This window comes from Mytilus trossulus, chromosome 5, assembly GCF_036588685.1.
Source record: "Mytilus trossulus isolate FHL-02 chromosome 5, PNRI_Mtr1.1.1.hap1, whole genome shotgun sequence".
Lineage (NCBI taxonomy): Eukaryota > Metazoa > Mollusca > Bivalvia > Mytilida > Mytilidae > Mytilus > Mytilus trossulus.
Genome location: NC_086377.1, coordinates 83,350,428 through 83,377,449, shown reverse-complemented (window position 1 = coordinate 83,377,449; position 27,022 = coordinate 83,350,428). Strand labels below are relative to the sequence as shown.

Genomic DNA, 27,022 nt, shown 5'->3' with positions numbered 1-27,022 from the left:
GTATGATGAGATGGGAGTTGTGTCAGTAATGTAGGATTGGTGTTAGGTGTGTTGGTGATGTATGATGAGATGGTAGTTGTGTCAGTAGTGTAGGATTGGTGTTAGGTGTGTTGGTGGAGTATGATGAGATGAGATGGTAGTTGTGTCAGTAGTGTCGGATTGGTGTTAGGTGTGTTGGTGGAGTGTGATGAGATGGTAGTTGTGTCAGTAGTGTAGGATTAGTGTAAGGTGTGTTAGCAGAGTATGATGAGATGGGAGTTGTGTCAGTAATGTAGGATTGGTGTTAGGTGTGTTGGTTGAGGTCAAGTGAAAACTGTCTGACGGGCATGAGGACCTTGCAAGGTACGCACATACCAAATATAGTTATACTTTTACTGATAAAAGATAATTTAACATTACAAACATATTTTTTTTTTCAAGTTGTCACTGAACCATGAAAATGAGGTCAAGGACATTGGACATGTGACTGGCGGCATCCATATACAAAGTATGAAGCATCAAGGTCTTCCTCCTTCTAAAATTTAAAGCTTTTAAGAAGTGCTTGATCACTATCCCTATGCCGAGCTTTCTGAGATTAAAGTCGCAGTCTCGACAAAAAATAAACAGTTTTAAGGGGGCTGGCGGGTCTAAATAATTTTCTTAATTTAAAAAAAATGGGGTCACCGTTCATTTACGCTCACAATCTGCCTTCGAAAGAAGTATACATTTTTGTTAATGTCCTTTTTTCTGTTGACCTAATAGGGGAAATAGTTGTAATATCGAAATAAAAAAAGAACTAAATTACAGAAATCGCTTAAATTTTACAGTTATTTAGTTTATGTACAGCTTTTTCGAAAACAACAATAAAAAATATAGGTCACCAATGAGTAAATTTAAGATATTTCTATTTTAATGCCAAACAAGAGGCTGTCACAACGACAGCAAACCGGATTTATTAACATTTATTTGTGTCCTGGCAATATCACAAGAACCATTACTCCTGAACGGTAAAAGTCAAAATCGTCATTATTGAACTTGACCTATATTTTGTCATCAGTAACAACATATAAAAATTTCAAAAGCTTTGGTTGAATGGTTCATGAGAAAATGCACGGACACCACTGGAAACAACACCATTTTTCAATCTTTCAAGAACCATAACTCCTGAACGGTAAAAGTCAAAATCATCATAATTAAACTTGATCTCCATTTTGTCATCAGTAACAACATATTAAAATTTGGGAAGCTTTGGAAGAACAGTTCATGCGTAAATGCACGGACATGACTGGAAACTAAATTTTTCAATCTTTCAAGAACCATAACTCCTGAACAGTAAAAGTCAAAATCGTCATTATTGAACTTGACATCCATTTTGTCATCAGTAATAACATATTAAAATTTGGGAAGCTTTGGTAGAACAGTTCATGGGTAAATGCACGGACACGACTGGAAACTCCATTTTTTAATCTTTCAAGAACCATTACTCCGGAACGGTAAAAGTCAAAATCGTCATTATTGAACTTGACCTCCATTTTGTCATCAGTACATATTAAAATTTGGGAAGCTTTGGTAGAACAGTTCATGCGTAAATGCACGGACAAGACTGGACACTCCATTTTTCAATCTTTCAAGAACCATAACTCCTGAACGGTAAAAGTCAAAATCGCCATTATTGAACTTGACCTTCATTTAGTTGTCAGTAACAACATATTAAAATTTTAAAAGCTTTGGTTGAACGGTTCATGAGTTAATGCATGGACAACATTTGATTGCAGCCCGCCCGCCTGCTCACCCGCCCGCCCGTCGTACATCCCCAAATCAATAACCGACATTTTTGTCACAAAATTCCGGTTTAAAATGGCATTTTTGCACCAAAGGCAGATAATTTGGAGCTTTATCAATAATATCTACATTTTAAAAGTCACCTTAGGCAAACAAGAATTGATTTTTTGGAATGATTCTTGTACCATAATGATAAAGTAATAACTAATTAAGGTAATAAATGGAATTTGTAATGAAAAATTATTGTTTAATTTTTTTCTGAAAATCTTATACCCGTGAGCCTCCTTAAGAAAACTGTGTTCATTCATTAAGTGTATTAATAAAAAGGTTTGTCCCTCCATGTTAAAGTTACGCACAGACTGATTTCTTCATATTTAGTTTAACCTGTTTATTATACAGGTATTTCATCATAAACTTAAAAGTTGTACATTGTTATATTTTATCTGCAGCTGTTTACCCTCAACTATTTGTATTTATATTGTAATTGTACTTTCTCTGTTGGCTTGTATTTAGTTTTTAGAGAATAAAATAACTATCTATCTAATAGGAATAAAACTGAATGTTACCTGTTTTGATTTCACCCAAGGACTGCATCCTTGATCTATTAAACATTTTGTTACATCAATATTTCCATACTTAGCAGCATGATGTAAAGCTGTTCGTCCATCCTATAACAATATAAAAATATAAACATGTTAATGGTGTGTGATAAAAAAATCATGAGAGGAGTCAAACAATTTACCAAATGTAAGAAATATAACATCGGGTAAGAAAATATCTAATTATATTTGTGTATAAACTATTAAATGGTAGATTATGATATATAAATGCAATGCATATTTTCTGATTCAGTGAAACAAAACAGGTAAAAAAATAGTAAACTCTTAATTATATAAGTGTAACAAGTCAAATAATAGCAACCCTCACTTTATATAAGTCTCACAAGTATTTGTTGTCTATTAAACATGTATGATTAACAACATGATTTTATGTTGATTCAGTAGAATGATCAAATTTGAAAAAAAACTTTTTTCAAGAAACATTAAAACAAGTAATATTTTCCAATTCAGTACGAAGAGACAAGAAAAATAAGACCCCACTTTATATAATTCTGTCAAGTATTTGTTATTTTTAAAAGATGTTTTACATTAGATCTGTAGAATTAATATTATTTGACTAAAGAAGTTAACACAACTTTTTCTCATCAACTTCTCATTAAAATCAGATGTTTACAAAATAATTTTTTGTCAAGAAACAAAACAAAACCTTTACTATCTGATTCAGTTCTGTGTAACGAATAAAATGAGACGCCACTTTATATAATTCTAACAAATATGTGATGTCCATTAAACCTGTCTGATTAACAACATGATTTTGTGTAGATTCTGTATAAAGTGATGTTTGGTCAGAGTAAGGTGATTATATCTATCATTACCAAGTCTGTCGCGTCTAACTGACTGCCGTGAGTGACCAGGTAAGTCACCACCTCCAGGTGTCCTACCAGAGCCGCCAACATTAATGGTGTCTGTCCTCCCTGTAATATCAACATATAACAGACATCAAAACTTGTGTCATAAACTGGACAATGTTGTGTAATAAATATAAACAAAATATATATCACATCAATCAGTGGACAAAACTGAATAAAATGACGTCACACTTTTATTTATATTCTACATAAACAACAAATAAACAACATGTTTTATTGTGAGATGTCAGAACTTCCATCAGAACTGTTAGGTTAAAAAAATAACTTTTTTCTAGAAACATAAACAATATTTATATCAATGGACTCAGCTGGACAAGACAATTAAAATGAGACCCCACTTTATATAATTCTATCAAATATGTGTTGTCCATTAAATCTGTTTGATTAACAATGATTATGTAGAATTATCAACAGTTTTAAAAAAAAAAATATATTTCAAGAAACATTAAAACGATTAATATTTTCTGATTCAGTACGAAGAGACAAGAAAAATAAGACCCCACTTTATATAATTCTGTCAAGTATTTGTTATTTTTAAAAGAGATTTTACATTAAATCTGTAGAATTAACATTATCTGACTAAAGATGTTAACACAACTTATTCTCTTTAACTTCTCATTAAAATCAAATGTTTACAAAATAATTTTTCATCAGGAAACAAAATAAAACCTTTACTATCTGATTCAGTTCTGTGTTACGAATAAAATGAGACCCCCACTTTATATAATTCTAACAAATATGTGATGTCCATTAAACCTGTCTCATTAACAACATGATTTTGTGTAGATTCTGTAACAATGATTAAGAAGAATGACAAAAGTGAAAAAAAAAAACTTTTTTTCAAGAAACATTAAAACGAGTAATATTTTCTGATTCAGTACGAAGAGACAAGAAAAATGAGACCCCACCTTATATAATTATGTCAAGTATTTGTTATTTTTAAAAGAGATATGTCAAGTATTTGTTATTTTTAAAAGAGATTTTACATTAAATCTGTAGAATTAACATTATCTGACTGAAGATGTTAACACAACTTTTTCTCATCAACTTATTAAAATCAGATGTTAACAAAATAATTTTTCATCAGGAAACAAAATAAAACCTTAACTATCTGATTCAGTTCTGTATTACGAATAAAATGAGACCCCACTTTATATAATTCTAACAAATATTTATTGTCCATTAAATCTGTCTGATTAACAACATGATTTTATGTAGATTCTGTATAAAGTGATGTTTGGTCAGAGTAAGGTGATTATATCTATTATTACCAAGGTGTCTGGAGTCTCTATCTGACTGCCATGAGTGACCAGGTAAGGCATCACCTCCACGTGTCCATACCGAGCCGCCCACATTAATGGTGTCAATCCTACCTGTAATATCAACATATAACAGACATCAAAACTTGTGTCATAAACTGGACAATGTTGTGTAATAAATATAAACAAAATATATATCACATGAATCAGTGGTCAAAACTGAATAACATGACCAGTCACACTTTTATTTATATTTTACATAAACAACAAATAAACAACATGTTTTATTGTGAGATGTCAGAACTTCCATCAGAACTGTCAGGTTAAAAAAAAACTTTTTTCTAGAAACACAAAAAATATTTATATCAATGGATTCAGCTGGACAAGACAATTAAAATAAAACCCCACTTTATATAATTCTATCAAATATTTGTTGTCCATTAAACCTGTCTGATTAACAATGATTACGTAGAATGATCAAAATTTTTTTTTTTTTTTTTTTTTCAAGAAACATTAAAACGAGTTATATTTTCTGATGCAGCACGGAGAGACAAGAAAAATAAGACCCCACTTTAAATAATTCTGTCAAGTATTTGTTTTTTTTAAAAGATAAATGTCACATGCTGGTGTGGGGTATACATGGTATAATAGGGACATTGTTATGTCACATGCTGGTGTGGAGTATACATGGTATAAGAGGGACATTGTTATGTCACATGCTGGTGGGGGGTATACATGGTATAAGAGGGACATTGTTATGTCACATGCTGGTGTGGGGTATACATGGTATAAGAGGGACATTGTTATGTAACATGCTGGTGTGGAGTATACATGGTATAAGAGGGACATTGTTATGTCACATACTGGTGTGGGGTATACATGGTATAAGAGGGACATTGTTATGTCACATGTTGGTGGGGAGTATACATGGTATACGAGGGACATTGTTATGTCACATGCTGGTGTGGAGTATACATGGTATAAGAGGGACATTGTTATGTCACATGCTGGTGTGGAATATACATGGTATAAGAGGGACATTGTAATGTCACATGTTGGTGTGGAGTATACATGGTATAAGAGGCACATTGTTGTGTCACATGCTGGTGTGGAGTATACATGGTATAAGAGGGACATTGTTATGTAACATGTTGGTGTGGAGTATACATGGTATAAGAGGGACATTGTAATGTCACATGCTGGTGTGGAGTATACATGGTATAAGAGGGACATTGTTATGTCACATGCTGGTGTGGGGTATACATGGTATAAGAGGGACATTGTTATGTAACATGCTGGTGTGGAGTATACATGGTATAAGAGGGACATTGTTATGTCACATACTGGTGTGGGGTATACATGGTATAAGAGGGACATTGTTATGTCACATGTTGGTGGGGAGTATACATGGTATACGAGGGACATTGTAATGTCACATGCTGGTGTGGAGTATACATGGTATAAGAGGGACATTGTAATGTCACATGCTGGTGTGGAGTATACATGGTATAAGAGGGACATTGTTATGTCACATACTGGTGTGGGGTATACATGGTATAAGAGGGACATTGTTATGTCACATGTTGGTGTGGAGTATACATGGTATAAGAGGGACATTGTTATGTCACATGCTGGTGTGGAGTATACATGGTATAAGAGGGACATTGTTATGTCACATGTTGGTGTGGAGTATACATGGTATAAGAGGGACATTGTAATGTCACATGTTGGTGTGGAGTATACATGGTATAAGAGGGACATTGTTGTGTCACATGCTGGTGTGGAGTATACATGGTATAAGAGGGACATTGTAATGTCACATGCTGGTGTGGAGTATACATGGTATAAGAGGGACATTGTTATGTCACATGCTGGTGTGGGGTATACATGGTATAAGAGGGACATTGTTATGTCACATGTTGGTGTGGGGTATACATGGTATAAGAGGGACATTGTTATGTCACATGCTGGTGTGGAGTATACATGGTATAAGAGGGACATTGTTATGTCAAATACTGGTGTGGAGTATACATGGTATAAGAGGGACATTGTTGTGTCACATGCTGCTGTGGAGTATACATGGTATAAGAGGGACATTGTTATGTCACATACTGGTGTGGAGTATACATGGTATAAGAAGGACATTGTTATGTCACATGTTGGTGTAGGGTATACATGATATAAGAGGGACATTGTTATGTCACATGTTGGTGTGGAGTATACATGATATAAGAGGAACATTGTTATGTCACATGCTGGTGTGGAGTATACATGGTATAAGAGGGACATTGTTATGTCACATACTGGTGTGGGGTATACATGGTATAAGAGGGACATTGTTATGTCACATGTTGGTGTGGGGTATACATGATATAAGAGGGACATTGTTATGTCACATGTTGGTGTGGAGTATACATGGTATAAGAGAAACATTGTTATGTCACATGCTGGTGTGGAGTATACATGGTATAAGAGGGACATTGTTATGTCACATACTGGTGTGGGGTATACATGGTATAAGAGGGACATTGTTATGTCACATACTGGTGTGGAGTACCCATGGTATAAGAGGGACATTGTAATGTCACATGCTGGTGTGGAGTATACATGGTATAAGAGGGACATTGTTATGTCACATACTGGTGTGGGGTATACATGGTATAAGAGGGACATTGTTATGTCACATGTTGGTGGGGAGTATACATGGTATACGAGGGACATTGTTATGTCACATGCTGGTGTGGAGTATACATGGTATAAGAGGGACATTGTTATGTCACATGCTGGTGTGGAATATACATGGTATAAGAGGGACATTGTAATGTCACATGTTGGTGTGGAGTATACATGGTATAAGAGGCACATTGTTGTGTCACATGCTGGTGTGGAGTATACATGGTATAAGAGGGACATTGTTATGTAACATGTTGGTGTGGAGTATACATGGTATAAGAGGGACATTGTAATGTCACATGCTGGTGTGGAGTATACATGGTATAAGAGGGACATTGTTATGTCACATGCTGGTGTGGGGTATACATGGTATAAGAGGGACATTGTTATGTAACATGCTGGTGTGGAGTATACATGGTATAAGAGGGACATTGTTATGTCACATACTGGTGTGGGGTATACATGGTATAAGAGGGACATTGTTATGTCACATGTTGGTGGGGAGTATACATGGTATACGAGGGACATTGTAATGTCACATGCTGGTGTGGAGTATACATGGTATAAGAGGGACATTGTAATGTCACATGCTGGTGTGGAGTATACATGGTATAAGAGGGACATTGTTATGTCACATACTGGTGTGGGGTATACATGGTATAAGAGGGACATTGTTATGTCACATGTTGGTGTGGAGTATACATGGTATAAGAGGGACATTGTTATGTCACATGCTGGTGTGGAGTATACATGGTATAAGAGGGACATTGTTATGTCACATGTTGGTGTGGAGTATACATGGTATAAGAGGGACATTGTAATGTCACATGTTGGTGTGGAGTATACATGGTATAAGAGGGACATTGTTGTGTCACATGCTGGTGTGGAGTATACATGGTATAAGAGGGACATTGTAATGTCACATGCTGGTGTGGAGTATACATGGTATAAGAGGGACATTGTTATGTCACATGCTGGTGTGGGGTATACATGGTATAAGAGGGACATTGTTATGTCACATGTTGGTGTGGGGTATACATGGTATAAGAGGGACATTGTTATGTCACATGCTGGTGTGGAGTATACATGGTATAAGAGGGACATTGTTATGTCAAATACTGGTGTGGAGTATACATGGTATAAGAGGGACATTGTTGTGTCACATGCTGCTGTGGAGTATACATGGTATAAGAGGGACATTGTTATGTCACATACTGGTGTGGAGTATACATGGTATAAGAAGGACATTGTTATGTCACATGTTGGTGTAGGGTATACATGATATAAGAGGGACATTGTTATGTCACATGTTGGTGTGGAGTATACATGATATAAGAGGAACATTGTTATGTCACATGCTGGTGTGGAGTATACATGGTATAAGAGGGACATTGTTATGTCACATACTGGTGTGGGGTATACATGGTATAAGAGGGACATTGTTATGTCACATGTTGGTGTGGGGTATACATGATATAAGAGGGACATTGTTATGTCACATGTTGGTGTGGAGTATACATGGTATAAGAGAAACATTGTTATGTCACATGCTGGTGTGGAGTATACATGGTATAAGAGGGACATTGTTATGTCACATACTGGTGTGGGGTATACATGGTATAAGAGGGACATTGTTATGTCACATACTGGTGTGGAGTACCCATGGTATAAGAGGGACATTGTAATGTCACATGCTGGTGTGGAGTATACATGGTATAAGAGGGACATTGTTATGTCACATGCTGGTGTGGAGTATACATGGTATAAGAGGGACATTGTTATGTCACATGCTGGTGTGGAGTATTCATGGTATAAGAGGGACATTGTAATGTCACATGTTGGTGTGGAGTATACATGGTATAAGAGGAACATTGTTATGTCACATGCTGGTGTGGAGTATACATGGTATAAGAGGGACATTGTTATGTCACATACTGGTGTGGGGTATACATGGTATAAGAGGGACATTGTAATGTCACATGCTGGTGTGGAGTATACATTGTATAAGAGGGACATTGTTATGTCACATGCTGGTGTGGAGTATACATGGTATAAGAGGGACATTGTTATGTCACATGCTGGTGTGCGGTAAACATGGTATAAGAGGGACATTGTTATGTCACATGCTGGTGTGGGGTATACATGGTATAAGAGGGACATTGTAATGTCACATGCTGGTGTGGAGTATACATGGTATAAGAGGGACATTGTTATGTCACATGCTGGTGTGGGGTATACATGGTATAAGAGGGACATTGTTGTGTCACATGCTGGTGTGGGGTATACATGGTATAAGAGGGACATTGTTATGTCACATGCTGGTGTGGGGTATACATGGTATAAGAGGGACATTGTAATGTCACATGCTGGTGTGGAGTATACATGGTATAAGAGGGACATTGTTATGTCACATGCTGGTGTTGGGTATACTAGGTATAAGAGGGACATTGTTATGTCACATGCTGGTGTGGAATATATATGGTATAAGAGGGACATTGTAATGTCATATGTTGGTGTGGAGTATACATGGTATAAGAGGGACATTGTTGTGTCACATGCTGGTGTGGAGTATACATGGTATAAGAGGGACATTGTTGTGTCGCATACTGGTGTTGAGTGTACATGGTATAAGAGGGACATTGTTATGTCACATGTTGGTGTGGAGTATACATGGTATAAGAGGGACATTGTTATGTCACATGTTGGTGTGGAGTATACATGGTATAAGAGGGACATTGTTGTGTCACATGCTGGTGTGGAGTATACATGGTATAAGAGGGACATTGTTGTGTCACATGCTGGTGTGGGGTATACATGGTATAAGAGGGACATTGTTGTGTCACATGCTGGTGTGGGGTATACATGGTATAAGAGGGACATTGTTGTGTCGCATACTGGTGTTGAGTGTACATGGTATAAGAGGGACATTGTTATGTCACATGTTGGTGTGGAGTATACATGGTATAAGAGGCACATTGTTATGTCACATGCTGGTGTGGGTAATACATGGTATAAGAGGGACATTGTTATGTCACATGTTGGTGTGGAGTATACATGGTATAAGAGGCACATTGTTATGTCACATGCTGGTGTGGGTAATACATGGTATAGGAGGGACATTGTTGTGTCACATGCTGGTGTGGAGTATACATGGTATAAGAGGGACATTGTTATGTCACATGCTGGTGTGGAGTATACATGGTATAAGAGGGACATTGTAATGGCACATGCTGGTGTGGAGTATACATGGTATAAGAGGGACATTGTTATGTCACATGCTGGTGTTGAGTATACATGGTATAAGAGGGACATTGTTATGTCAAATGTTGGTGTGGAGTATACTTGGTATAAGAGGGACATTGTTATGTCACATGCTGGTGTGGAGTATACATGGTATAAGAGGGACATTGTTATGTCACATGTTGGTGTGGAGTATACATGGTATAAGAGGGACATTGTTATGTCACATGCTGGTGTGGGGTATACATGGTATAAGAAGGACATTGTTATGTCACATGCTGCTGTGGAGTATACATGGTATAAGAGGGACATTGTTATGTCACATGCTGGTGTGGGGTATACATGGTAAAAGAGGGACATTGTTATGTCACATACTGGTGTTGAGTATACATGGTATAAGAGGGACATTGTTATGTCACATGCTGCTGTTGAGTATACATGGTATAAGAGGGACATTGTTATGTCACATACTGGTGTGGAGTATACATGGTATAAGAGGGACATTGTTATGTCACATACTGGTGTGGAGTATACATGGTATAAGAGGGACATTGTTGTGTCACATGCTGCTGTGGAGTATACATGGTATAAGAGGGACATTGTTATGTCACATACTGGTGTGGAGTATACATGGTATAAGAGGGACATTGTAATGTCACATGTTGGTGTGGAGTATCATGAGTAAACATGGTATAAGAGGGACATTGTTATGTCACATGCTGGTGTGGAGAATACATGGTATAAGAGGAACATTGTTATGTCACATGCTGGTGTGGAGTATATATGGTATAAGAGGGACATTGTTATGTCATACTGGTGTGGGGTATACATGGTATAAGAGGGACATTGTTATGTCACATGCTGGTGTGGGGTATACATGGTATAAGAGGGACATTGTTATGTCACATACTGGTGTGGAGTATACATGGTATAAGAGGGACATTGTAATGTCACATGCTGGTGTGGAGTATACATGGTATAAGAGGGACATTGTTGTGTCACATGCTGGTGTGGAGTATACATGGTATAAGAGGGACATTGTTATGTCACATACTGGTGTTGAGTATACATGGTATAAGAGGGACATTGTTATGTCACATACTGGTGTTGAGTATACATGGTATAAGAGGGACATTGTTATGTCACATGCTGGTGTGGAGTATACATGGTATAAGAGGGACATTGTTATGTCACATACTGGTGTGGAGTATACATGGTATAAGAGGGACATTGTTGTGTCACATGCTGCTGTGGAGTATACATGGTATAAGAGGGACATTGTTATGTCACATGTTGGTGTGGGGTATACATGATATAAGAGGGACATTGTTATGTCACATGTTGGTGTGGAGTATACATGGTATAAGAGGAACATTGTTATGTCACATGCTGGTGTGGAGTATACATGGTATAAGAGGGACATTGTTGTGTCACATGTTGGTGTGGAGTATACATGGTATAAAAGGGACATTGTTATGTCACATACTGGTGTGGGGTATACATGGTATAAGAGGGACATTGTTATGTCACATACTGGTGTTGAGTATACATGGTATAAGAGGGACATTGTAATGTCACATGCTGGTATGGAGTATACATGATATAAGAGGGACATTGTTATGTCACATGTTGGTGTGGGGTATACATGATATAAGAGGGACATTGTTATGTCACATGCTGGTGTTGAGTATACATGGTATAAGAAGGACATTGTTATGTCACATGCTGGTGTGGGGTATACATGGTATAAGAGGGACATTGTTATGTCACATACTGGTGTGGGGTATACATGGTATAAGAGGGACATTGTTATGTCACATACTGGTGTGGGGTATACATGGTATAAGAGGGACATTGTTATGTCACATCCTGGTGTGGAGTATACATGGTATAAGAGGGACATTGTAATGTCACATGCTGGTGTGGAGTATACATGGTATAAGAGGGACATTGTTATGTCACATGCTGTTGTGGAGTATACATGGTATAAGAGGGACATTGTAATGTCACATACTGGTGTGGGGTATACATGGTATAAGAGGGACATTGTTATGTCACATACTGGTGTGGGGTATACATGGTATAAGAGGGACATTGTTATGTCACATCCTTGTGTGGAGTATACATGGTATAAGAGGGACATTGTAATGTCACATGCTGCTGTGGAGTATACATGGTATAAGAGGGACATTGTAATGTCACATACTGGTGTGGGGTATACATGGTATAAGAGGGACATTGTAATGTCACATGCTGGTGTGGAGTATACATTGTATAAGAGGGACATTGTTATGTCACATGCTGGTGTGGAGTATACATGGTATAAGAGGGACATTGTTATGTCACATGCTGGTGTGCGGTAAACATGGTATAAGAGGGACATTGTTATGTCACATGCTGGTGTGGGGTATACATGGTATAAGAGGGACATTGTAATGTCACATGCTGGTGTGGAGTATACATGGTATAAGAGGGACATTGTTATGTCACATGCTGGTGTGGGGTATACATGGTATAAGAGGGACATTGTTGTGTCACATGCTGGTGTGGGGTATACATGGTATAAGAGGGACATTGTTATGTCACATGCTGGTGTGGGGTATACATGGTATAAGAGGGACATTGTAATGTCACATGCTGGTGTGGAGTATACATGGTATAAGAGGGACATTGTTATGTCACATGCTGGTGTTGGGTATACTAGGTATAAGAGGGACATTGTTATGTCACATGCTGGTGTGGAATATATATGGTATAAGAGGGACATTGTAATGTCATATGTTGGTGTGGAGTATACATGGTATAAGAGGGACATTGTTGTGTCACATGCTGGTGTGGAGTATACATGGTATAAGAGGGACATTGTTGTGTCGCATACTGGTGTTGAGTGTACATGGTATAAGAGGGACATTGTTATGTCACATGTTGGTGTGGAGTATACATGGTATAAGAGGGACATTGTTATGTCACATGTTGGTGTGGAGTATACATGGTATAAGAGGGACATTGTTGTGTCACATGCTGGTGTGGAGTATACATGGTATAAGAGGGACATTGTTGTGTCACATGCTGGTGTGGGGTATACATGGTATAAGAGGGACATTGTTGTGTCACATGCTGGTGTGGGGTAAACATGGTATAAGAGGGACATTGTTGTGTCGCATACTGGTGTTGAGTGTACATGGTATAAGAGGGACATTGTTATGTCACATGTTGGTGTGGAGTATACATGGTATAAGAGGCACATTGTTATGTCACATGCTGGTGTGGGTAATACATGGTATAAGAGGGACATTGTTATGTCACATGTTGGTGTGGAGTATACATGGTATAAGAGGCACATTGTTATGTGACATGCTGGTGTGGGTAATACATGGTATAGGAGGGACATTGTTGTGTCACATGCTGGTGTGGAGTATACATGGTATAAGAGGGACATTGTTATGTCACATGCTGGTGTGGAGTATACATGGTATAAGAGGGACATTGTAATGGCACATGCTGGTGTGGAGTATACATGGTATAAGAGGGACATTGTTATGTCACATGTTGGTGTGGAGTATACATGGTATAAGAGGGACATTGTTATGTCACATGCTGGTGTGGGGTATACATGGTATAAGAAGGACATTGTTATGTCACATGCTGCTGTGGAGTATACATGGTATAAGAGGGACATTGTTATGTCACATGCTGGTGTGGGGTATACATGGTAAAAGAGGGACATTGTTATGTCACATACTGGTGTTGAGTATACATGGTATAAGAGGGACATTGTTATGTCACATGCTGCTGTTGAGTATACATGGTATAAGAGGGACATTGTTATGTCACATACTGGTGTGGAGTATACATGGTATAAGAGGGACATTGTTATGTCACATACTGGTGTGGAGTATACATGGTATAAGAGGGACATTGTTGTGTCACATGCTGCTGTGGAGTATACATGGTATAAGAGGGACATTGTTATGTCACATACTGGTGTGGAGTATACATGGTATAAGAGGGACATTGTAATGTCACATGTTGGTGTGGAGTATCATGAGTAAACATGGTATAAGAGGGACATTGTTATGTCACATGCTGGTGTGGAGAATACATGGTATAAGAGGAACATTGTTATGTCACATGCTGGTGTGGAGTATATATGGTATAAGAGGGACATTGTTATGTCATACTGGTGTGGGGTATACATGGTATAAGAGGGACATTGTTATGTCACATGCTGGTGTGGGGTATACATGGTATAAGAGGGACATTGTTATGTCACATACTGGTGTGGAGTATACATGGTATAAGAGGGACATTGTAATGTCACATGCTGGTGTGGAGTATACATGGTATAAGAGGGACATTGTTATGTCACATACTGGTGTTGAGTATACATGGTATAAGAGGGACATTGTAATGTCACATGCTGGTGTGGAGTATACATGGTATAAGAGGGACATTGTTATGTCACATGCTGGTGTGGAGTATACATGGTATAAGAGGGACATTGTTATGTCACATACTGGTGTGGGGTATACATGGTATAAGAGGGACATTGGTATGTCACATACTGGTGTTGAGTATACATGGTATAAGAGGGACATTGTTATGTCACATGCTGGTGTGGAGTATACATGGTATAAGAGGGACATTGTTATGTCACATACTGGTGTGGAGTATACATGGTATAAGAGGGACATTGTTGTGTCACATGCTGCTGTGGAGTATACATGGTATAAGAGGGACATTGTTATGTCACATGTTGGTGTGGGGTATACATGATATAAGAGGGACATTGTTATGTCACATGTTGGTGTGGAGTATACATGGTATAAGAGGAACATTGTTATGTCACATGCTGGTGTGGAGTATACATGGTATAAGAGGGACATTGTTATGTCACATACTGGTGTGGGGTATACATGGTATAAGAGGGACATTGTTATGTCACATACTGGTGTTGAGTATACATGGTATAAGAGGGACATTGTAATGTCACATGCTGGTATGGAGTATACATGATATAAGAGGGACATTGTTATGTCACATGTTGGTGTGGGGTATACATGATATAAGAGGGACATTGTTATGTCACATGCTGGTGTTGAGTATACATGGTATAAGAAGGACATTGTTATGTCACATGCTGGTGTGGGGTATACATGGTATAAGAGGGACATTGTTATGTCACATACTGGTGTGGGGTATACATGGTATAAGAGGGACATTGTTATGTCACATACTGGTGTGGGGTATACATGGTATAAGAGGGACATTGTTATGTCACATCCTGGTGTGGAGTATACATGGTATAAGAGGGACATTGTAATGTCACATGCTGGTGTGGAGTATACATGGTATAAGAGGGACATTGTTATGTCACATGCTGTTGTGGAGTATACATGGTATAAGAGGGACATTGTAATGTCACATACTGGTGTGGGGTATACATGGTATAAGAGGGACATTGTTGTCACATACTGGTGTGGGGTATACATGGTATAAGAGGGACATTGTTATGTCACATCCTGGTGTGGAGTATACATGGTATAAGAGGGACATTGTAATGTCACATGCTGCTGTGGAGTATACATGGTATAAGAGGGACATTGTAATGTCACATGTTGGTGTGGAGTATACATGGTATAAGAGGGACATTGTAATGTCACATGCTGGTGTGGAGTATACATGGTATAAGAGGGACATTGTTATGTCACATGCTGGTGTGGAGTATACATGGTATAAGAGGAACATTGTTATGTCACATGCTGGTGTGGAGTATACATGGTATAAGAGGGACATTGTTATGTCACATACTGGTGTGGAGTATACATGGTATAAGAGGGACATTGTAATGTCACATGCTGGTGTGGAGTATACATGGTATAAGAGGGACATTGTAATGTCACATGCTGGTGTGGAGTATTCATGGTATAAGAGGGACATTGTAATGTCACATGCTGGTGTAGGGTATACATGGTATAAGAGGGACATTGTTATGTCACATGTTGGTGTGGAGTATACATGGTATAAGAGGGACATTGTTATATCACATGTTGGTGTGGAGTATACATGGTATAAGAGGGACATTGTTATGTCACATGCTGGTATGGGGTATACACGGTATAAGAGGGACATTGTTATGTCACATGTTGGTGTGGAGTATACATGGTATAAGAGGGACATTGTTATGTCACATGTTAGTGTGGAGTATACATGGTATAAGAGGGACATTGTTATGTCACATGCTGGTGTGGAGTATACATGGTATAAGAGGGACATTGTTATGTCACATGCTGGTGTGGAGTATACATGGTATAAGAGGGACATTGTTATGTCACATGCTGGTGTGGAGTATACATGGTATAAGAGGGACATTGTTATGTCACATGTTGGTGTGGGGTATACATGGTATAAGAGGGACATTGTTATGTCACATACTGGTGTAGGGTATACACGGTATCAAAGGGATATTGTTATGTCACATGCTGGTGTGGGGTATACATGGTATAAGAGGGACATTGTTATGTCACATGCTGGTGTGGAGTATACATGGTATAAGAGGGACATTGTTATGTCACATGCTGGTGTGGAGTATACATGGTATAAGAGGGACATTGTTATGTCACATGCTGGTGTGGAGTATACATGGTATAAGAGGGACATTGTTATGTCACATGTTGGTGTGGGGTATACATGGTATAAGAGGGACATTGTTATGTCACATACTGGTGTAGGGTATACACGGTATCAAAGGGATATTGTTATGTCACATGCTGGTGTGGGGTATACATGGTATAAGAGGGACATTGTTATGTCACATGCTGGTGTGGAGTATACATGGTATAAGAGGGACATTGTTATGTCACATGTTGGTGTGGGGTATACATGGTATAAGAGGGACATTGTTATGTCACATACTGGTGTAGGGTATACACGGTATCAAAGGGATATTGTTATGTCACATGCTGGTGTGGGGTATACATGGTATAAGAGGGACATTGTTATGTCACATGCTGGTGTGGAGTATACATGGTATAAGAGGGACATTGTTATGTCACATGCTGGTGTGGAGTATACATGGTATAAGAGGGACATTGTTATGTCACATGCTGGTGTGGAGTATACATGGTATAAGAGGGACATTGTTATGTCACATGCTGGTGTGGGGTATACATGGTATAAGAGGGACATTGTAATGTCACATGCTGGTGTGGAGTATACATGGTATAAGAGGGACATTGTTATGTCACATGCTGGTGTTGGGTATACTAGGTATAAGAGGGACATTGTTATGTCACATGCTGGTGTGGAATATATATGGTATAAGAGGGACATTGTAATGTCATATGTTGGTGTGGAGTATACATGGTATAAGAGGGACATTGTTGTGTCACATGCTGGTGTGGAGTATACATGGTATAAGAGGGACATTGTTGTGTCGCATACTGGTGTTGAGTGTACATGGTATAAGAGGGACATTGTTATGTCACATGTTGGTGTGGAGTATACATGGTATAAGAGGGACATTGTTATGTCACATGTTGGTGTGGAGTATACATGGTATAAGAGGGACATTGTTGTGTCACATGCTGGTGTGGAGTATACATGGTATAAGAGGGACATTGTTGTGTCACATGCTGGTGTGGGGTATACATGGTATAAGAGGGACATTGTTGTGTCACATGCTGGTGTGGGGTAAACATGGTATAAGAGGGACATTGTTGTGTCGCATACTGGTGTTGAGTGTACATGGTATAAGAGGGACATTGTTATGTCACATGTTGGTGTGGAGTATACATGGTATAAGAGGCACATTGTTATGTCACATGCTGGTGTGGGTAATACATGGTATAAGAGGGACATTGTTATGTCACATGTTGGTGTGGAGTATACATGGTATAAGAGGCACATTGTTATGTGACATGCTGGTGTGGGTAATACATGGTATAGGAGGGACATTGTTGTGTCACATGCTGGTGTGGAGTATACATGGTATAAGAGGGACATTGTTATGTCACATGCTGGTGTGGAGTATACATGGTATAAGAGGGACATTGTAATGGCACATGCTGGTGTGGAGTATACATGGTATAAGAGGGACATTGTTATGTCACATGTTGGTGTGGAGTATACATGGTATAAGAGGGACATTGTTATGTCACATGCTGGTGTGGGGTATACATGGTATAAGAAGGACATTGTTATGTCACATGCTGCTGTGGAGTATACATGGTATAAGAGGGACATTGTTATGTCACATGCTGGTGTGGGGTATACATGGTAAAAGAGGGACATTGTTATGTCACATACTGGTGTTGAGTATACATGGTATAAGAGGGACATTGTTATGTCACATGCTGCTGTTGAGTATACATGGTATAAGAGGGACATTGTTATGTCACATACTGGTGTGGAGTATACATGGTATAAGAGGGACATTGTTATGTCACATACTGGTGTGGAGTATACATGGTATAAGAGGGACATTGTTGTGTCACATGCTGCTGTGGAGTATACATGGTATAAGAGGGACATTGTTATGTCACATACTGGTGTGGAGTATACATGGTATAAGAGGGACATTGTAATGTCACATGTTGGTGTGGAGTATCATGAGTAAACATGGTATAAGAGGGACATTGTTATGTCACATGCTGGTGTGGAGAATACATGGTATAAGAGGAACATTGTTATGTCACATGCTGGTGTGGAGTATATATGGTATAAGAGGGACATTGTTATGTCATACTGGTGTGGGGTATACATGGTATAAGAGGGACATTGTTATGTCACATGCTGGTGTGGGGTATACATGGTATAAGAGGGACATTGTTATGTCACATACTGGTGTGGAGTATACATGGTATAAGAGGGACATTGTAATGTCACATGCTGGTGTGGAGTATACATGGTATAAGAGGGACATTGTTATGTCACATACTGGTGTTGAGTATACATGGTATAAGAGGGACATTGTAATGTCACATGCTGGTGTGGAGTATACATGGTATAAGAGGGACATTGTTATGTCACATGCTGGTGTGGAGTATACATGGTATAAGAGGGACATTGTTATGTCACATACTGGTGTGGGGTATACATGGTATAAGAGGGACATTGGTATGTCACATACTGGTGTTGAGTATACATGGTATAAGAGGGACATTGTTATGTCACATGCTGGTGTGGAGTATACATGGTATAAGAGGGACATTGTTATGTCACATACTGGTGTGGAGTATACATGGTATAAGAGGGACATTGTTGTGTCACATGCTGCTGTGGAGTATACATGGTATAAGAGGGACATTGTTATGTCACATGTTGGTGTGGGGTATACATGATATAAGAGGGACATTGTTATGTCACATGTTGGTGTGGAGTATACATGGTATAAGAGGAACATTGTTATGTCACATGCTGGTGTGGAGTATACATGGTATAAGAGGGACATTGTTATGTCACATACTGGTGTGGGGTATACATGGTATAAGAGGGACATTGTTATGTCACATACTGGTGTTGAGTATACATGGTATAAGAGGGACATTGTAATGTCACATGCTGGTATGGAGTATACATGATATAAGAGGGACATTGTTATGTCACATGTTGGTGTGGGGTATACATGATATAAGAGGGACATTGTTATGTCACATGCTGGTGTTGAGTATACATGGTATAAGAAGGACATTGTTATGTCACATGCTGGTGTGGGGTATACATGGTATAAGAGGGACATTGTTATGTCACATACTGGTGTGGGGTATACATGGTATAAGAGGGACATTGTTATGTCACATACTGGTGTGGGGTATACATGGTATAAGAGGGACATTGTTATGTCACATCCTGGTGTGGAGTATACATGGTATAAGAGGGACATTGTAATGTCACATGCTGGTGTGGAGTATACATGGTATAAGAGGGACATTGTTATGTCACATGCTGTTGTGGAGTATACATGGTATAAGAGGGACATTGTAATGTCACATACTGGTGTGGGGTATACATGGTATAAGAGGGACATTGTTGTCACATACTGGTGTGGGGTATACATGGTATAAGAGGGACATTGTTATGTCACATCCTGGTGTGGAGTATACATGGTATAAGAGGGACATTGTAATGTCACATGCTGCTGTGGAGTATACATGGTATAAGAGGGACATTGTAATGTCACATGTTGGTGTGGAGTATACATGGTATAAGAGGGACATTGTAATGTCACATGCTGGTGTGGAGTATACATGGTATAAGAGGGACATTGTTATGTCACATGCTGGTGTGGAGTATACATGGTATAAGAGGAACATTGTTATGTCACATGCTGGTGTGGAGTATACATGGTATAAGAGGGACATTGTTATGTCACATACTGGTGTGGAGTATACATGGTATAAGAGGGACATTGTAATGTCACATGCTGGTGTGGAGTATACATGGTATAAGAGGGACATTGTAATGTCACATGCTGGTGTGGAGTATTCATGGTATAAGAGGGACATTGTAATGTCACATGCTGGTGTAGGGTATACATGGTATAAGAGGGACATTGTTATGTCACATGTTGGTGTGGAGTATACATGGTATAAGAGGGACATTGTTATATCACATGTTGGTGTGGAGTATACATGGTATAAGAGGGACATTGTTATGTCACATGCTGGTATGGGGTATACACGGTATAAGAGGGACATTGTTATGTCACATGTTGGTGTGGAGTATACATGGTATAAGAGGGACATTGTTATGTCACATGTTAGTGTGGAGTATACATGGTATAAGAGGGACATTGTTATGTCACATGCTGGTGTGGAGTATACATGGTATAAGAGGGACATTGTTATGTCACATGCTGGTGTGGAGTATACATGGTATAAGAGGGACATTGTTATGTCACATGCTGGTGTGGAGTATACATGGTATAAGAGGGACATTGTTATGTCACATGTTGGTGTGGGGTATACATGGTATAAGAGGGACATTGTTATGTCACATACTGGTGTAGGGTATACACGGTATCAAAGGGATATTGTTATGTCACATGCTGGTGTGGGGTATACATGGTATAAGAGGGACATTGTTATGTCACATGCTGGTGTGGAGTATACATGGTATAAGAGGGACATTGTTATGTCACATGCTGGTGTGGAGTATACATGGTATAAGAGGGACATTGTTATGTCACATGCTGGTGTGGAGTATACATGGTATAAGAGGGACATTGTTATGTCACATGTTGGTGTGGGGTATACATGGTATAAGAGGGACATTGTTATGTCACATACTGGTGTAGGGTATACACGGTATCAAAGGGATATTGTTATGTCACATGCTGGTGTGGGGTATACATGGTATAAGAGGGACATTGTTATGTCACATGCTGGTGTGGAGTATACATGGTATAAGAGGGACATTGTTATGTCACATGTTGGTGTGGGGTATACATGGTATAAGAGGGACATTGTTATGTCACATACTGGTGTAGGGTATACACGGTATCAAAGGGATATTGTTATGTCACATGCTGGTGTGGGGTATACATGGTATAAGAGGGACATTGTTATGTCACATGCTGGTGTGGAGTATACATGGTATAAGAGGGACATTGTTATGTCACATGCTGGTGTGGAGTATACATGGTATAAGAGGGACATTGTTATGTCACATGCTGGTGTGGAGTATACATGGTATAAGAGGGACATTGTTATGTCACATGTTGGTGTGGGGTATACATGGTATAAGAGGGACATTGTTATGTCACATACTGGTGTAGGGTATACACGGTATCAAAGGGATATTGTTATGTCACATGCTGGTGTGGGGTATACATGGTATAAGAGGGACATTGTTATGTCACATGCTGGTGTGGAGTATACATGGTATAAGAGGGACATTGTTATGTCACATGCTGTTGTGGAGTATACATGGTATAAGAGGGACATTGTAATGTCACATACTGGTGTGGGGTATACATGGTATAAGAGGGACATTGTTATGTCACATACTGGTGTGGGGTATACATGGTATAAGAGGGACATTGTTATGTCACATCCTGGTGTGGAGTATACATGGTATAAGAGGGACATTGTAATGTCACATGCTGCTGTGGAGTATACATGGTATAAGAGGGACATTGTAATGTCACATACTGGTGTGGGGTATACATGGTATAAGAGGGACATTGTAATGTCACATGCTGGTGTGGAGTATACATTGTATAAGAGGGACATTGTTATGTCACATGCTGGTGTGGAGTATACATGGTATAAGAGGGACATTGTTATGTCACATGCTGGTGTGCGGTAAACATGGTATAAGAGGGACATTGTTATGTCACATGCTGGTGTGGGGTATACATGGTATAAGAGGGACATTGTAATGTCACATGCTGGTGTGGAGTATACATGGTATAAGAGGGACATTGTTATGTCACATGCTGGTGTGGGGTATACATGGTATAAGAGGGACATTGTTGTGTCACATGCTGGTGTGGGGTATACATGGTATAAGAGGGACATTGTTATGTCACATGCTGGTGTGGGGTATACATGGTATAAGAGGGACATTGTAATGTCACATGCTGGTGTGGAGTATACATGGTATAAGAGGGACATTGTTATGTCACATGCTGGTGTTGGGTATACTAGGTATAAGAGGGACATTGTTATGTCACATGCTGGTGTGGAATATATATGGTATAAGAGGGACATTGTAATGTCATATGTTGGTGTGGAGTATACATGGTATAAGAGGGACATTGTTGTGTCACATGCTGGTGTGGAGTATACATGGTATAAGAGGGACATTGTTGTGTCGCATACTGGTGTTGAGTGTACATGGTATAAGAGGGACATTGTTATGTCACATGTTGGTGTGGAGTATACATGGTATAAGAGGGACATTGTTATGTCACATGTTGGTGTGGAGTATACATGGTATAAGAGGGACATTGTTGTGTCACATGCTGGTGTGGAGTATACATGGTATAAGAGGGACATTGTTGTGTCACATGCTGGTGTGGGGTATACATGGTATAAGAGGGACATTGTTGTGTCACATGCTGGTGTGGGGTAAACATGGTATAAGAGGGACATTGTTGTGTCGCATACTGGTGTTGAGTGTACATGGTATAAGAGGGACATTGTTATGTCACATGTTGGTGTGGAGTATACATGGTATAAGAGGCACATTGTTATGTCACATGCTGGTGTGGGTAATACATGGTATAAGAGGGACATTGTTATGTCACATGTTGGTGTGGAGTATACATGGTATAAGAGGCACATTGTTATGTCACATGCTGGTGTGGGTAATACATGGTATAGGAGGGACATTGTTGTGTCACATGCTGGTGTGGAGTATACATGGTATAAGAGGGACATTGTTATGTCACATGCTGGTGTGGAGTATACATGGTATAAGAGGGACATTGTAATGGCACATGCTGGTGTGGAGTATACATGGTATAAGAGGGACATTGTTATGTCACATGTTGGTGTGGAGTATACATGGTATAAGAGGGACATTGTTATGTCACATGCTGGTGTGGGGTATACATGGTATAAGAAGGACATTGTTATGTCACATGCTGCTGTGGAGTATACATGGTATAAGAGGGACATTGTTATGTCACATGCTGGTGTGGGGTATACATGGTAAAAGAGGGACATTGTTATGTCACATACTGGTGTTGAGTATACATGGTATAAGAGGGACATTGTTATGTCACATGCTGCTGTTGAGTATACATGGTATAAGAGGGACATTGTTATGTCACATACTGGTGTGGAGTATACATGGTATAAGAGGGACATTGTTATGTCACATACTGGTGTGGAGTATACATGGTATAAGAGGGACATTGTTGTGTCACATGCTGCTGTGGAGTATACATGGTATAAGAGGGACATTGTTATGTCACATACTGGTGTGGAGTATACATGGTATAAGAGGGACATTGTAATGTCACATGTTGGTGTGGAGTATCATGAGTAAACATGGTATAAGAGGGACATTGTTATGTCACATGCTGGTGTGGAGAATACATGGTATAAGAGGAACATTGTTATGTCACATGCTGGTGTGGAGTATATATGGTATAAGAGGGACATTGTTATGTCATACTGGTGTGGGGTATACATGGTATAAGAGGGACATTGTTATGTCACATGCTGGTGTGGGGTATACATGGTATAAGAGGGACATTGTTATGTCACATACTGGTGTGGAGTATACATGGTATAAGAGGGACATTGTAATGTCACATGCTGGTGTGGAGTATACATGGTATAAGAGGGACATTGTTATGTCACATACTGGTGTTGAGTATACATGGTATAAGAGGGACATTGTAATGTCACATGCTGGTGTGGAGTATACATGGTATAAGAGGGACATTGTTATGTCACATGCTGGTGTGGAGTATACATGGTATAAGAGGGACATTGTTATGTCACATACTGGTGTGGGGTATACATGGTATAAGAGGGACATTGGTATGTCACATACTGGTGTTGAGTATACATGGTATAAGAGGGACATTGTTATGTCACATGCTGGTGTGGAGTATACATGGTATAAGAGGGACATTGTTATGTCACATACTGGTGTGGAGTATACATGGTATAAGAGGGACATTGTTGTGTCACATGCTGCTGTGGAGTATACATGGTATAAGAGGGACATTGTTATGTCACATGTTGGTGTGGGGTATACATGATATAAGAGGGACATTGTTATGTCACATGTTGGTGTGGAGTATACATGGTATAAGAGGAACATTGTTATGTCACATGCTGGTGTGGAGTATACATGGTATAAGAGGGACATTGTTATGTCACATACTGGTGTGGGGTATACATGGTATAAGAGGGACATTGTTATGTCACATACTGGTGTTGAGTATACATGGTATAAGAGGGACATTGTAATGTCACATGCTGGTATGGAGTATACATGATATAAGAGGGACATTGTTATGTCACATGTTGGTGTGGGGTATACATGATATAAGAGGGACATTGTTATGTCACATGCTGGTGTTGAGTATACATGGTATAAGAAGGACATTGTTATGTCACATGCTGGTGTGGGGTATACATGGTATAAGAGGGACATTGTTATGTCACATACTGGTGTGGGGTATACATGGTATAAGAGGGACATTGTTATGTCACATACTGGTGTGGGGTATACATGGTATAAGAGGGACATTGTTATGTCACATCCTGGTGTGGAGTATACATGGTATAAGAGGGACATTGTAATGTCACATGCTGGTGTGGAGTATACATGGTATAAGAGGGACATTGTTATGTCACATGCTGTTGTGGAGTATACATGGTATAAGAGGGACATTGTAATGTCACATACTGGTGTGGGGTATACATGGTATAAGAGGGACATTGTTGTCACATACTGGTGTGGGGTATACATGGTATAAGAGGGACATTGTTATGTCACATCCTGGTGTGGAGTATACATGGTATAAGAGGGACATTGTAATGTCACATGCTGCTGTGGAGTATACATGGTATAAGAGGGACATTGTAATGTCACATGTTGGTGTGGAGTATACATGGTATAAGAGGGACATTGTAATGTCACATGCTGGTGTGGAGTATACATGGTATAAGAGGGACATTGTTATGTCACATGCTGGTGTGGAGTATACATGGTATAAGAGGAACATTGTTATGTCACATGCTGGTGTGGAGTATACATGGTATAAGAGGGACATTGTTATGTCACATACTGGTGTGGAGTATACATGGTATAAGAGGGACATTGTAATGTCACATGCTGGTGTGGAGTATACATGGTATAAGAGGGACATTGTAATGTCACATGCTGGTGTGGAGTATTCATGGTATAAGAGGGACATTGTAATGTCACATGCTGGTGTAGGGTATACATGGTATAAGAGGGACATTGTTATGTCACATGTTGGTGTGGAGTATACATGGTATAAGAGGGACATTGTTATATCACATGTTGGTGTGGAGTATACATGGTATAAGAGGGACATTGTTATGTCACATGCTGGTATGGGGTATACACGGTATAAGAGGGACATTGTTATGTCACATGTTGGTGTGGAGTATACATGGTATAAGAGGGACATTGTTATGTCACATGTTAGTGTGGAGTATACATGGTATAAGAGGGACATTGTTATGTCACATGCTGGTGTGGAGTATACATGGTATAAGAGGGACATTGTTATGTCACATGCTGGTGTGGAGTATACATGGTATAAGAGGGACATTGTTATGTCACATGCTGGTGTGGAGTATACATGGTATAAGAGGGACATTGTTATGTCACATGTTGGTGTGGGGTATACATGGTATAAGAGGGACATTGTTATGTCACATACTGGTGTGGAGTATACATGGTATAAGAGGGACATTGTTATGTCACATGCTGGTGTGGAGTATACATGGTATAAGAGGGACATTGTTATGTCACATGCTGGTGTGGAGTATACATGGTATAAGAGGGACATTATTATATCACATGTTGGTGTTGGGAATAAGAGTGTCATTGCTAGGTCACATGTACACTGAATCATTGAACACTAACAAGGGCAATGTTA

General features: G+C 39.2%; 1 protein-coding gene across 1 annotated transcript in view; it reads right to left on the bottom strand.

The window, feature by feature from the left end:
- LOC134719215 (uncharacterized) overlaps nt 1-27,022 on the bottom strand; it is a 347,702-nt gene that overhangs the window by 284,784 nt on the left and 35,896 nt on the right. The window contains exons 5-7 of the mRNA XM_063582218.1: nt 4,522-4,623; nt 3,197-3,295; nt 2,328-2,429 (exon numbers count right to left, since the gene is read on the bottom strand). Coding sequence (XP_063438288.1) covers nt 2,328-2,429; nt 3,197-3,295; nt 4,522-4,623 — 303 coding nt within the window. The remainder of the gene's footprint in view (nt 1-2,327; nt 2,430-3,196; nt 3,296-4,521; nt 4,624-27,022) is intronic.